The sequence below is a fragment of the Myotis brandtii genome, unplaced genomic scaffold, assembly GCF_000412655.1.
Source record: "Myotis brandtii unplaced genomic scaffold, ASM41265v1 scaffold298, whole genome shotgun sequence".
In the NCBI taxonomy this organism is placed as follows: domain Eukaryota; kingdom Metazoa; phylum Chordata; class Mammalia; order Chiroptera; family Vespertilionidae; genus Myotis; species Myotis brandtii.
In genome coordinates this window covers 2662733-2678503 of record NW_005361391.1, presented here as the reverse complement: position 1 = coordinate 2678503, position 15771 = coordinate 2662733, and the positions used below count along the sequence as shown (strand labels likewise).

At 40.8% G+C, this 15771-nt stretch overlaps 1 protein-coding gene across 6 annotated transcripts in view; it reads right to left on the bottom strand.

Moving 5' to 3' along the window:
• EXOC2 (exocyst complex component 2) overlaps positions 1 to 15771 on the bottom strand; it is a 286986-nt gene that overhangs the window by 199149 nt on the left and 72066 nt on the right. For 5 of the 6 annotated variants that reach the window (XM_005869533.2, XM_014542312.1, XM_014542313.1 and 2 more), the window contains exon 4: positions 8965 to 9091. The exons of the other annotated variant lie outside the window; for it this stretch is intronic. In XM_005869533.2, the coding sequence (XP_005869595.1) occupies positions 8965 to 9091 (127 nt within the window). The remainder of the gene's footprint in view (positions 1 to 8964; positions 9092 to 15771) is intronic. 6 annotated transcript variants of the gene reach the window in all.

Here is a 15771-nt window from a genome sequence, read left to right as displayed (position 1 = left end):
GGTGGTCATAATAATCTGGCCACTCACGTTCAAATATATCCCACGTTCAAAGGCTGTTAAATCGCGTTGTTTACTCATATCTTCAGAAAAAAAAATCACTTCTACTGTCGTGGTTAACAACCTGCTTCCCTATTTAGCAACTTCAGCGTGAAATTATAGCTAATTTGCCTACAAATGTCAGGTGGTCATAATAATCTGGCCACTCAGTGTATATTTAAATTGGAAAAAGAATATTAAGACCTACAGTAGGAATCAGACTGACAAAAATAAGACAGAGCCCGGCTGCTGTGACTCATTGATTGAGCGTTGACCTATGAACAAGGAAGTCACAGTGGTTCCATTGCTATACAGGGCACATACCCAGGTTTCAGGCTTGATCCCCAGTGCGGGTTGTGCAGGAGGCAATAGATCAATGATTCTCTCTCATCACTCTGTTTCTATCTCTCTAGCTCTCTCTCCCATCCTCTCTGAAATCAATACAAATATATTTTTACAAAATAAGATAGAATTATATTAAAAATGACAAAATCTTAACACAGAGATGTCAAATTATTTGCCCCAAATCACACAATTAAGTCCACTGTTGACTAGTGAACCAACATTTATTCTCTAGCCTCTCAAACAAAACAATCCCACATAGCTTGACATTAGTACCTTCACTGAATAAATGCCAACTATCCTATGCCAATCATTCTTATCACATTCCTCTTGCTATTATTGAGAGATGTTGTTTTGACCAATAACATCTGAGAAAAGATCTACTACAGTCACTTCAAGGAAGAAAAGTCTCCATACTTTTAAGGAGAAACAAAAAGACACAGCATCATCCTGCCTTTAGAAATTACTTTTTATTGTATACTAGAGGCCCTGCGTGCACGAAAACATGCGCAAGTAGCTCGCTTCCACTTGCCTCAGCTGACCGCCCCACCCATCGCCGCTAGTAGCTCACTGCCCTGCCTTCTGTTGCTCATAGCTCTCCACCGCTAGTAGCTCGCTCCCCGCCTCACCTGCTGCAAGAGCTGCTGCTCGTTTGGTTGTGATGGCGTTACAGCATCACTGCCATAGGCCTTTAATATAAGAGATAACTATTGTTTCAATACTAGAAATTGCTAAAGCCATTTTGCAATTATAAAAGAAATCAGTGTTATGCTAAGGGAAGCAGAACAGCAAACCCAGGTTCCTTACATCTTGGTAACATACATTACTGCGTCACTGAATCAAACTATCATGGAGTCTACCATCTCTGGACTTTGTATATTATGAGAAAATAAATCTTTATGTTTAAGCCAAAATCAATTTTTATTTTCTTTTACTTACAGCTGAAGGCATCCTGAGTCAATATTCTATTTCAAAATATATGTTTAAATATGCTGACCTTTTACACAAACACCTCAAAATAAATGTGAAATAGAAGATCTGGGGGGAAAAAAATGACAATGCCAAAAGCAATGGAGCTCTATGAGGAACTTATCTGCAAAAGCAGAGATGACTCATCAAAGTATTTATAATGGGCGCAAAAGTAGTAAGTAGTGGTTTAGAACACAGGCTCTGGGTTCAATCTTGAACTTTTAGAGCTGTCTGTGTAACTTTGGTAAAGTAATGTAACTTCTCTATGGTTCGATTTATCATGAGACTAATGGGATCATAACATCTTCCTTTTAGGAATGTTTAAGGATGATAGATAATGCATGTGGAAGGCTTAGCAGTTTCTGACACAGATCAAATGCTCATAAACGTTATTTGTTGTTTTTATTCTTTATACTTAATGTTTTATATTTTATAGACTATTTTCCTAAGTATCATTATATTTGATCCTCATAACAACATAGTGAGCTATGTTATATATTCCCATATTACAGTGAGGAAATAGCCTCAGAGAGGTTGCATTTAATAGTCAAGATTTGAACCTGGTATTCTTATCTATCATAATTAAAGTGTAATATGCTAATTAGACCGGACGTCCTTCTGGATGACCTTCCAGACGAAGCCGGGGCTGCGAGGGAAGCCCGGGTTCCGGATGCCTGCCTGCGGCTGGAGGGAACCCCAGGTCCTGGGTGCCAGAGGAAAACCCGGGTCCTGGGAGCTAGAGGGAAGCCAGTGCCAGCAGCCGGGAAAAGGAAGGCCTTCTCTTGCATGAATTTCGTGCATCGGGCCTCTAGTTGTCAAATAAGGAACCAGAGAATCTTAGGTATAAAATAAAACCACAACTACAAATCTAGAAAGTTAGAAACTGAGGGGGAAAGTTGTTTTAGAATGTGGAAAATTGCTAATGGTCTTAAGAACAGTGCTAGGTAAGAAAAAGCACTATGTCAATGGATAGTTAAAAAGCAAAAGTTTACTCACAATAACAGGACTTTAGGGTCTAACTCACCAAGTGAAGTGATGGCTTAACAAGTCAATAGGTGAATTCTGAGTAATTCAAACTAAATCTACACTTTAAATGTAATAACATGGAATTGGAGAGTAAAAGCACCATATACTCTATTGTAAATTCATGAAACCTTTTCATTAAACAATCACAAATATTTCAGTAGCTGAAAACTCTTGCCACCCCTAAAATACATGCTTTCTGTTAGACAGTAGTATAAGTGCAGATTTAAATCTAAACCTATAAATGTTTAAGACTATGTCATGGAAAGATCCACATATACTGAATGGTAAGATAAAACTAACAACAATGTTTTTAACATATCAGCTTCACTTTCAAGTATGAGAAGAATTTGCAGTAATGACCCATGAGCAAGTAAAATAAAAGTAATTTTGAGAAAAATTCTCACCACCCCACATGGAGACCTGATTGCAGTTGTGTTACTCTGCGTCTTCATGAACAGAACATGTTTTCGTGATTTGACAGATGGAAAGAAGAAAGGTGGGGGAGGCTAACCCCAGTAAGAGAGGGTTTATATAGTTCTTTTGAGAATGTGTATATTATACACAATTATTTTATTAAATTTTTAGCACCACTGTTTTCACTCTGGTATATTAAATACTATGAACTTGCTTTTCGTTGCTTGTGTGTTGTTGTTTTCTTGTTGTTTTTTCAGTTTGATATAGTTTCTGGACTTAAGCACTTTATCATACCCCACAAATTTGTTTTAGTGAAATTTCTAAAAGGTAAATTTATCCAAGGCTCCTCTCTTGCAAAGAATTATTTAGCCACCTTTCTTTGTTTTCTAAATGTAGCAAGAAAAGTGGTCACTTTTTCTTTTTACTGGAAAGCCAAATTGAAGAGAAGAAAATCAGATTTGTTTTGCCTATAAAGCCCAACCCATATAATAAAACCCTAATATGCAAATCAACCGAACAGCGAAATAACCAGTCACTATGACGTGCACTGAACACCAGGGGAGCAGACGCTCAATGCAGGAAGTCAGTACGCCCCCATAGGGGGAGCGCCGCTCAGCCAAAAGCCTAGGTCACTGTTCCTTAGCACTGCCGCGGAGGCGGGAGAGGCTCCCGCCACCACTGCTGTGCTTGCCAGCCACGAGCTCGGCTTCTTATTTCAGCCGGGCTGTAAGGAGCAAGGGGTTCCGGCCTATGAGAGGGCCTAAGCCGGCAGTCGGACATCCCCTGAGTGGTCCCCGACTGCGAGAGGGCGCAGGCCAGGCTGAGGCGCCTCCTCCCCGCCCCCTGCCAGTGCATAAAATTTCATGCACCGGGCCTCTAGTGTGGAAATAAAACAGGTAATAGTGGTACACCAATTGACTACTCTAGATAGCCATTCCCAGGTAACAGTTTCACAAAAAAAGTTGGAGATTATACAAAAACAGAGGAAAAGCTCTATTTTTATGCCCTCACTCCCAAATATATACTATCTCTAGAAACATTATTTATACATATCCTCATATTAGGCAAATGTTATTTTTAAGAGAGGAAAACTACTAAAGGCTTTATTTAATATAAACCTGATTTTACCTTCTTTTTCAGTTTAAATAGTTTGTCTCCACTAAACCATGCAAAGAACACATATATTTGTGACAATCAGTATAATAAATAGCCCTGGATGCATGGCTCAGTTGGCTGGAGTGTCATCCCAAGCACCAAAAAGGTTGTAGTCTGGGTGCATACAGGAGGCAACTGATCAATGTTTGTCTCTCACATCGATATTTCTCTGTCTCTCCCCCTTCCAATCTCTAAAACATATCCTCAAGTACTTTTTACAAGCAAATCCTAGTCTCAGTTCAAAGTGAAGTTATCTTTTTCTGGGCAATTAGTAACACTTTTATAAGTATCAAGGCACCATGTGTGCAAAACATCAGTTAAAAATTTAGGAATATGTGCCCTGGCCGGTTTGGCTCAGTGGATAGAGCGTCGGCCTGCGGACTCAAGGGTCCCAGGTTCGATTCCGGTCAAGGGCATGTACCTTGGTTGCGGGCACATCCCCAGTAGGAGGTGTGCAGGAGGCAGCTGATCGATGTTTCTCTCTCATCGATGTTTCTAACTCTCTATCCCTCTCCCTTCCTCTCTGTAAAAAATCAATAAAATATATTTTTAAAAAAAAAATTTAGGAATATGAACAACTTAGCAGTGGAGGCAGGCCACTAAATGCCAGTTGTTAAACTTGTGTGCTGAAATAGGACAATATACATGTTAGGTACACCAATAAAATATTTATTAAATTCTGACACACATGTAGCAAGAAAAGTGGTCACTTTTTCTTTTTATTGGAAAGTCAAATTGTAACAGGAAAACTATATACTCTTATTCTCACTTGCTTTTTCATATTCAGATGAACTGTCCAACCCTACAGGACCCCTCATTGTTTCACACTGTACATGACTTTCAGCTGAAGATAATTTCCATAAACATTCATGATGCAATTCCCAGGAGCTGATTCATCTTCCAAAGGGGGTCTTATCAACACTTTAATCTGATAATCCATTAGGATCACAGTAGAGTATTTTATAACAGGCAGTCATAATTCTTTAAAACTTCTCTATTAATATATTTCAACAAGCAAGTAATATAAAATTAAAACCTTGTAATCTTTTCTCTAATGACATTTTAAAAATATTAAAAATAGGTCCTCTGCAGCCTTTTAATTATAAAAGAAACCTCCAAAAGACATTAATAAGCAGAAATAAGAGAGACAGTTTAAAAATGCTCTTAGGGATTCTAATCTAAATGTAACACCATTCTCTTTGGAGATCAAAGCTTTTACTAAAATATAATGAATCAGGGAAATGAAACCTATACCAACAGTGTTATAATATATGTTTTTCCTTTCCTGTTCTCTTCTTTTTCTAAAATAAGACCTCTCTATCCAAGGTCAAAGTTCAATAAAATAAGTGCATTCTTTCTGACAGTATTTAAAAATACATTGAGCATTTTTCTGATCAAAAACATTCTCTTCTCTTGGTTTATATAACTCTTCCCACTTTCACCTTTATTTTCCTGTTTCCTCGTATGTCTATTTCTTTCTTTCGAGTGGGAAAATTATAAAAACTTTAAACAGAGAAAAATGGTTACTGGATTTCCTTTCCCTGTCTGGAGGGCACTCCCAGTGTTTCCTGTTTCTAGAGATATCTTTGCCTTTCTTTGTCTCTATTTTCCAATTCTGTTAAAAAAAAAAAACAAAAAAAAAAAACAACAGAAGTTAACTTGTGGAGGACTGATGGTGAGTGGAGATCCCTGGCCATAGAAAGACCTGTCAAGTGAAGATGCAACTAATTACCATGCAGTAGAAGTGACCAGTTTTGCATTTTTTAGCATTCATGTACGTTCTGTGGAATTCACTTTGAACTGGTTTTCCCATTAACTAATGAACTAATGAAAGCTCTGACACATGGTTCATTTTATATATGTATGAATCATGTCTTTACCTTTTCAAAAACTATCCTTTAATTAGCTGATGGCTGAGTTACTATTACTCAAACTTAAGAAACAGCTCAAAATAAATATCATTGCTAATTTTATCACGATTTAAGCTCTCTTTGAATTACAACACATAATATTCTCTTAAGATTTAAATACAATTTATTATCCTAACATCTTAATAGTCATTAAAAAAGAGTTTCTTTTTCTAAGTGGTAGAAAGCTGAATAGAGTAGTACATGAAGAGCAAAAAATCGTGGTAATAATGACTAACATTTATGAAACACTTGCTATGAGCGAGACACCATTCTAAGGCACTATTCACTCACTGACTCCTCACAAGCACCTTATAACACAGGCACTCCAACTAAAGCAAAAAGAAGTTAAATAACCTGCTCAAAGCATACTGCCAATAAGTGCTAGAGCTATGATTTAAACTGAGAGAGTTTGTCTCCAGACTAAATTGGACTACCTCTCAAAGAAAAGAAAAATTTTAAAGAGCTGAGTACTTTTAGTGCCATTATTCCTGGCACTAAATTATCAAAGGAATGTGTATTATTTTTCTGAAACCCGTTTTTTTTAAATGCTATTAGAGTTTGGCCAGTTTGGCTCAGGGGTTGAGCATCAACCTATGAACCAGGAGATCATGGTTCGATTCCTGGTCAGGGCACATGCCTGGGTTTTAGGCTCGATCACCAGTGTGGGACATGCAGGAGGGGCTGATCAATGATTCTCTCTCATCACTGATATTTCTATCTCTCTCTCCCTCTCCTTTCCTCTCTGTTATCAATAAAAATATACATATTTTTAAAAATACTATTGGAGAGAGTTCAAGCCAAACATCTTCGTGGGTAACAGCAATAACAGGAACAATAAAGACAAAAGGTAAGAGGACATGAGAAAGTAAAAAGATCAAAAGAGGGGATAGGTTTTATGCCAAATTAAATTTAAAGAAATTCATTTTATTATAGTAAACATCTAACTTGAACCTAACTTTGAGAGTTTTGTCTTACAGTTGTACAAAATTCATACGATATTCTTATACTCCTGTGCCCATATATAAAAATGGATCTTTATGAAAGAACAATCAAAAGGGCCCTCCTGCTCTACACTTCTTTTGTGGTAGACCTTGGAATGAAATTAACTGGCTTTTGAGAGTATTGAAGCAGGCCATTAAAAGTTTTATAATAAACTACAAAATCTATTCATGTTTGAACTGTGCTCAAATAAATATCTAGCAATTAGCATTGTTTTCTGGACTTTCTTGATTCTTAAACTCTTAACTTATAGAGCACTGAAATCCTTAAAACAGCTCCAGAATGACCCATACAGCCAAAGAGTTTCAAAGATGTGACCTAGAACAGCCCAAGCTCACTCAATGCTGTTACACCCCAGGATGGTTCAACACATGATAATGTCCCAAGACAAACACTTAATGCCTTCTTCTCAGCTAGGGGTAAACCCCAGCAGGTGAAAAAGAAGCTTGGTATTTGAATTACTAATGATGTTCAAGTGTAGGCTTCAAAGTTAAATATACAGATTAGTGGAGAATTTTCTTCATTCGTAGAAAAACCTAAAATAGAGCTATGGTTAAAATGTTAACAACAAATCTGTCACCTTCAGTGAGTGTTTATAGAGAAACACACTGTACATCACTTCATAAGCAGAATCACTAAGACGAGAAAATAAGACACAATTAAGGTGTTAGAAGAAGTGATTAAGTAAGATTTAAGGATAAAGGTACTAATTATAAAAGTTACTAAAAACATTATTCTAGGGATTAAGAAAATTCTAGATTTGATTACAAGACATCTTGAAAGAGATCACCTGCCACAATTCTAGTGAAGTAAGTCTAAATTAAGTATGAATTATAGGCAAAGGTTTAAAACAAAATGAAAGATTACAATGGGCTTAATTACTCTAAAAATTTTCCCAAAATACCAAGCACATGGAAAATCTTTTATTTCAAGTACCATCTAAATATTTAAACTTACAAACTCCAGAAAATGCATTAATTCTCTTATTATTGAAAGTACTAGTTATGCAAATAACAAGTGCTATGGAACTGTAAACTGTGCAGCTACTATGAAAAACAGTATATGCATCCCTATGTTTATTGCAGCATTATTGACAAAAGCCAAGATATAAAAGTAACCTAAAGTGTCCATCAATGGACAGTGGATAAAGGAGATATGGTGTATATATACATACACATACACAATGGAGCCCTGGCCTGGTGGCTGAGTTGGTTGAAGCATTGGCCCATACACTAAAAGGCTGCAGGTTCCATCCCAGTTGAGATGCATATGTGAAGCAACTGATCAATGTTTCTCCCTCACATCAATGTTTCTTTTTCTCTCTCCCTCCCTTCCTCTCTCTCTCTAAAATCAATAAACATATTCTCGGGTGAGGATTAAAAAAAATGGAATATTACTCAGCCATAAAAAAGAATGAGTCTTGCCACTTGTAACAACATAGATAGACCTAGAAGGTACTATGCTAAGTGAAAAAGCCAGACAGAGAAAGACAAATAGCTTTCATCTATGTGTGGACTCTAAAAACTAAATAAACAAAATAGAACAGACACATAGATACAAAGAACAAACTGATGGTTGTCAGAGGGGAGAAGACTGGGGATATGTGCAGAAAACGTGAAGTGATTAAGAGGTATACAAAGTTTCAGTTACAAAATAAATAAATCATAGGATGTAATGTACAGCATAGGGAATACAGAGAACATCAAAATAACATTGTATGGTGACAGAAGGTTACTAGACTTGTCATGGTAATCACTTTGCAAGTATATATAGATATCAAATCACTATGTTGTAACTTGAAACTAATATAATACTGTATGTCACCTATACTTCGATTTCTTAAAGTATTAGAGATTAAAAATAAGTATTAGTGATTAAAATATATTTTTCTTCTTCACAAAATGTAAATTAAAAAACTAAAGAGAGAAGTTGTTTGTGTCAAAGTTTTCAATAATGGGAACTTCATTGGCAGCAAAGTTGACCAGGCTTCAGAAATAACCTGATGTTTCCAGAGTTTGACTAAGTATATAAAACTTCTTACCAACTGAAAAAAACAAAAACAAAAACAAAAACAAAAAAAACAAAAAAAAACTGAAGAGAAAAGGGTACTCACTTTTCAATCTCAATGCCAAGTGGATTAGCAGGACGTAGGGACAAGGGAGGAATTCCTTTATTCCTGTCGGTACGCATATCATAATAATTCATTTCATCAACCCACACAGCAGACTGGTCCAAAATACCTACCAAAATGAGGAGTACATCCTTAGTAAAATACAGACACCTCCAGGTACTTTCTACGTTTTTGCAAACTGCTTTAGTTTTTAAGGATCTAAGGTAATTTTTACGAGATTTGAGGATAAAGAGGCTCTAATTTTTTTTTTTAATGTCTGGTGGCTTAATTAAAAACACTAAAGTCCAAAAAATAAAATCAAACACTAAAATCTATTTTTAAAATGACAAAAATAATACCTCTTGGCAAATGGTTTTGTTGTACATTACTCAATAGAAAAGACAAATTAAGCCTCTGATAAAAAGTTCTGCTAAAATTAATGTATTTTACCAAAAAAAGTACAATTAATTTGGTAAATTCTACAATATATACAACAATTCCTTATATAAAGAAACTACTCAAAACACCTTCCAAGGAATACATAGCTTGTGTAATGGAACTGACTCAGATTTAGAAACTATGACTGAGCAGCATCTGTGAAAAAAATATGACCTCTGAAAACAGTTTTGTATCCTCTTCTGGGCTCTTTGTCATTCATCTTGGCATATAACTTACTAGTTTACCACCTCAGGACCTGGGTTACAAGAGAAAATGGGCAAAGTGCCAGTGAGCAGAGAGGAGCGGCTGGGGGCTGAGAAGGCTTCATGAAGGAAGGATATTTGATGCCAGGCAACTTCTAGATGTATGACCCTTTGTGATCCACTAATTTTATCAGTACCCACATTTCTTCCACAATCCAACAGAAGACTCTATGAGAGGTTATACTCAAGTCCAGATACTTCAAGTTCAGTTAGATAAGCCTTTATTGAGCCTACACTATGCTAGGCTCTGACGAGAAAAATCAGAATAAAATTAGTAATTTCAATAAGTTTTCTTTGTCTGCTGTATAAAAATCACATAAAATGATGCTGGATTCTGTCAAAATGTTTAAAGTTCCTCATTTAACTTCACAGTTCCATTTTTAAAAATGTAATAGAAAAATGAGTAAATAAAAACAGTGATATTATACATATATTAGAGACCCAGTGCATGAAATTCGTGCACATGGGTGGGGGGGTGTCCCCTCAGCTCAGCCTGCACCCTCTCCAATACATGCCCCCTCGGGGGATGTCCGACTCCTGGTTTAGGCCCGATCCTAGGGATCGGGCCTAAACCGGCAGTCGGACATCCCTCTCACAATCCTGGCCCGCTGGCTCCTAATCGCTCACCTGCCTACTTGCCTTGTCACCCCTAACTGCCCCCCTGCCAGCCTGATCGCCCCCTCACTGACTGTGTGCCGGCCTAGTCACCCCTAACTGCTCCCCGCTGCCAGCCAGGTTGCCCCCAACTGCCCCCTCCCTGCCATCCTAGTCGCTCCTTACTGCTCCCTTGCTGGCCTGGTCACCCCTTACTGGCCCCCCTGCCAGCCTGGTTGCCCCAACCGCCCCCCTCTGCTGGCCTGGTCGCCCCTAACTGCCCCCCCTGCCGGCCTGGTCACCTCTTACTGCCTCCCTCTGCTGGCCTGGTCACCCCCAACTGTCGCCCCCAACTGCCCACCTCTATCGGACTAGTTGCTCCCAACTGCCCCCCTGCTGGCCTGGTCGCCCCTAACTGCCCCCCTGCCGGCCGGGTCACCCTTCACGGAACCCCCGCCAGCCTGGTCGCCCCATGCAGTCTGCTTGTTCAGTCGTCCCTCACTAACACCCCTGCCAGCCTGATCGCCCCACGCAGCCTGCTTGTTCAGTCATTTGGTGGTCCCTCACTAACGTCCCTGTCGGCCTGGTTATAGGCAGCCATACTGTGAGGGCGTGAGGGTTAATTTGCATATTACCTCTTTATTATATAGGATATACATATGTATGCATGTACATATATAAATTCCATTTTCAATTTCCCCTAAATTCCTTAAATTTCTATTTATAAAAAATATCTAGGAATTTAAGGAAGATACTGCTGCAGAAAAACTCTATACCCTCAGATAGAAAACAAAAACAATTTATAAAATTATTTACTTTTCTATACCAAAAGTACAGCCTGAGTTTAATTTAATTGCACCGCTGATATTCCTACATTATACAAATACTAGAGGCCCAGTGCACAGATTCATGCACCGGTGGGGTCCCTCTGCCTGGCCTGCGGGGACTGTCCGAAACTGGCAGTCCTACATCCCCTGAGGGATGTACTAGTGTGCAAAGCGGCAGCCAGCCAGGGAAGAGCCCGAGCCAGGCTGGGCACAGCGCTGCTCCTGCTCATCCCAGCCCCACTGCGCCTGCCGCTGCCATCGCTCTGTAGACTTGCTGCCACTCCACTGCAGTCTCCGTGTGCCTGCCCTAGGGCGATACCCGTGCACCCATGAGTGAAAAGCAGCCACAGGCTCGCACCCAGTCAGTCCCAATCCTGGTCCGTATGGGGGAGGGGCATGTAGGAGGAGTGTCCTCGGGAGAGGCTCGCACTGCCGCAGCGGCGCTCAACAGCCATGAGCCCAGGGTCTGGTGCCTGTTGGTCAGCTGAGCGGAGCTCCCACTGTGGGAGAGCACTCACCACCAGGGGGAAGCTTCTGCATTGAGCGTATGCCCGCTGGTAGTCAGTGCATGTCATAGCTACGGGTCGAGCGGTCGCTTAGGCTTTTATCTATATACTAGAGGCCCGAGGCACTAAATCAGTGCAAGAGTAGGCCTTCCTTACCTGGCTACCATTACCGGCTTCCCTCTGGCAACCGGGACCCAGGCTTCTCTCCAGCACCTGGGACCTGGGCTTCCCTCGCAGCCCCGGCTTCATCTGGAAGGACGTCCGGTCTAATTAGCATATTATGCTTTTATTATTATAGATATAAAAGGCTAATATGCAAAGTGTCCACTCAGGAGTTCGACCAGGAGACGGGGAGTTCGTTCACTTGCTATGACGTGCACTGACCACTAGGGGGTGGCGCAGAATGAAGGAAGGCCCCGGCCGGCAGCTGGAAAGCCCCAATCAGCCCTGATCACCAGCCAGGCCTAGGGAACCTACCCGTGAGCAAATTTCGTGCACCGGGCCTGTAGTATATATAGATTAAGTACTAACCAAGTGCAAGATAGTATAGAACCAAAAAAAAATAAATATGACATTATTATTTTAAGAGAGGGATGGCCATGCTTAGCAATAGCTATGAGAAAAATAAAAAGTATTGGTTAGCAGCATGGCAGCCAATACATGACAGTCAAGGTCTCTCCCCTTAAAGTTATAAATTGGACAGCTATAATTCAACAAAGGATTGATTCCCTGATAACACAGAAACACATTGTGCATTGAGACATCTAAAGGGTGCATCTCAGTTAACAATGGAGACAGGAGAGGGAGGGGACAAGACAGAGATGGAAGTTCTGGGCACTACTTGTGGAGGCTTCTTGATAGTGAAGGGGTGAAGTACTATCACCACTGGACAAAAAGGAAGGGCAGACACAGCAATGGGGCCTCAGTGGCTGACAGACATTGAGGCTGGGCCCAGAGTCAGGGGCAGAGAAATTGTGCAAAGTCAAAGAACACCACAGCCAGCCAGTACCAGACAAAGGATTTCTCATATGCGGGAACCTGCCCACACCTGTGGCCTGCCTGACAGGCAGAAATCCTTACTTGGAAGATCTTTAAAGGGCTGAAAAAACTTCCAGAGTAAGTGGTCTGTAGTCATTGTAGCTAATTACACAAGGAAGAGCAGAACCTTGGATTCATGAAACCACTTCCCCACCAAACCCTGTTGCACCCATCTCTATACAACTAGGTCCTAGGTTGAGGCAGCTGGGGTCAACTCAGACAGAACAGCTTGACTGGCAGCTTCTGGCTACCTGAATGAAGCACTGACAACATTCAGAAGACCCACAGCCCACCACTTTGAATCCATGGGAGTGCTGCCCCAGGACTCAGATTGGGCAAGGTTACCCCACCTCCTCAGGAAATACCAGGAATATTCCAAGGCCCAGGCTATAATGCTGCACAAAGATCCTAGAAGCCCCAGCAGTGCAGAGAAAATAAAAACTTGTGCTTTAGCACCACCTACTGTAAAACTAAAGAAAGAAATCTACTTATCAACCTGCTAAACACTAATGTCAAATACTTTTTTAAAAAGTTTTCATTCCCACAAATGCGCAGGCAGAGAAATAATCCATCAAGTACAATGAATAACCAAGGTAACAAGGGAGGTCAGAAAGAAAATTAAAAATCTCCAGAAAATAAACTTAAGACAGGAAACACTGTGATTTAAATAACAAAGAATTCAAGATTGCAGTTCTAAAAGAACTCAAGGATAAGAAAACTCAGAAAAGCAATTCAGTGATCTCAGAAATAAAATATATGAACAAAAGAAATATTCACCAAAGAGACTGAAACTAAAAGAGAACAAAACATAAATTCTGCAGCTGAAGAAATCATAAAAACAAAGAATAATGAACTAGCAAGGTTAGGCAATAGAGCTGACCAGACAGAGGAGTGAATTACTGATATAGAAAACAGTAATCTAGAGACCTGGACAGGTGTGGAAGGACACACTTAACATTGAATCTGAGGGGCCCTTTATTTCTTGTGGGAACATGTGTTGGTGAGCAGAAAGGGGGCTAGACAGTAGGTCCAGGAGGGAGATCAGCCCTTCCCACCTGGAACACAGGGGAGTTCCCTCTATCCTACCGGCAAAACAGGTACTTCTGACCCAATCTGCAGCAAGGAGGAACAGTCCAAGGAAGGAAATCTGTGCCCCTTCAATTGACAGAGAGGAGGTGCCAGCAAACCAGATAGAGCAGAGGCATTAGAAAGAGAGGAAGTGCCCAGTACTCCGTCCTACAAGGTACTGGTACCACCTCCAACACAAGTCCAGCCAAGACCAGGATACCTCCACAGAGCCCAGCTCCCTGGGGAAAGGGAGTATAGTTCAGAGCAGGGACAATTAAGGCATATGATTGGAGGCAGACCCAGCCTCTGGGCTAATGAGTCACTGCCCACTGGACTACTAGGGGCTTCAAACTTCAGACCTCAATCAGGTTGCCCAGGGCCAGAAAGGGACAGTGACCTACACCATAGGGACCAGGTTAGACACACCAAGGGACCAGATTCAATATCACAGCAGTGTGTGAATGTGTGTGGTTTTGTTTTTCGGTTTGTAAGTGGACTTTTTGTTTTTTGTTTGTTCCATATTTTAATTCTTCTTTTTTTCTTGCATATCTCTAATTCCTCTCTTCCCTTTGATTCTATTATACTTTTGTCTATTCTTATTGTTATTAATTTTTCTTACTTCATTTTTCTCTCTTTTCTCATTTTTTCCCATTTTACTTTTTTGGATCTATATCTTATATCCATTATCACTACATTTTAAATTCATTATTATTATTTCATTTATTTTCTGTTTCCATTCTTTTTCCCTCCTATACTACTTCTTTAAGCTTTCTCTTTGCTTCCATGTAGCCATATTTTTTTTTTGTCTTCTTTCTTTCTCTTTCTTTATATCCCTTCTGAATCTTTGGGTCACGTGTCTTTTAGTATTCTTTTTATTTTTTCTTTGTTTTGCTTTCTCTTCTTTTTCCTTTTTAGACTTTCCTGTTGTTGATACATTGAATAATTTGATTTTTGTGGTATTTTTGGTTTTCCTGATGTGTCTTATTCTGTTCTGTTGGCACCTGTATAACAAACAGCTGGCACAACAATGTTGGGGTTGAACCTCACTGGCAACAGGTCAGAGGGGCGATCCCTCCCACAAATGGGACATCAACAATCAAGTCCCAGTTACAACAGGAGAGCCCAAATAACACACACAAGGAGCATTCCTTCAGAGCATCCAGGTGAACCAAGAGACTACACCACTGGATTCCTCAAGACACTTTCTACATAATGCTATCCCAAAGAGACTGGGAAGCATTAACAGTTTTATCTAATACTTAGAAACAAATGCAAAAGGACAGCAAAAATAAGGAGACAAAGAAGCAACCCCCCAAATGAAGGAAAAGAAGTAATATCCAGAAAAAGAACTAAATGAGATGGAGGCAAGGAACCTATCAGACATAGAGTTCAAAGCAATGTTTATAAAAAAAACTAGAGGCCCGGTGCACAAAATTTGTCCGCTCTGGCGGGGGGGGTGGGGGGTGTCACTCAGCCCGGCCTGTGCCCTCTCGCAGTCTGGGACCCCTTGAGGGATGACCACCTGCTGGCTTAGGCCCACTCCCTGGGGGATCGGGCCTAAGCTGGCAGTAAGACATCCCTCTGGCAGCCCGGGAGCCCTTGGGGGATATCCACTTGCCAGCAGGGACCAGGCCTAAGCTGCAGTCGGACATCCTTAGCACTGCTGAGGAGGCGAGAGAGGCTCCCACCACCACCGCTGTACTGGCAGCTATCAGCCTGGCTTGTGGCTGAGCAGAGCTCCCCCTGTGGGAGCATGCTGACCACCAGGGGGCAGCTCCTGCATTGAGCATCTGCCTCCTGGTGGTCAGTGAGTGTCATAGTGACCAGTCATTCCCAGTCTTTCTGCTGTTAGGGTCAATTTGCATATTACCCTTTTATTATATAGGAGTGCCTGCCCAGCCCTGGTGAGGAGCTGATGGCTGTTTTCAGGTTGGCCCAGCCCCTTCAGGGTGGGGGTCCCGCTGGGGTGCTTGGCCTGCCTGGGTGAGGAGCTGATGGCTGTTTGCAGGCTGGCCACAGCCCCTTCAGTGTGGGGGTCCCCACTGGGGTGCCTGGCCAGCCTGGGTGAGGGGCTGA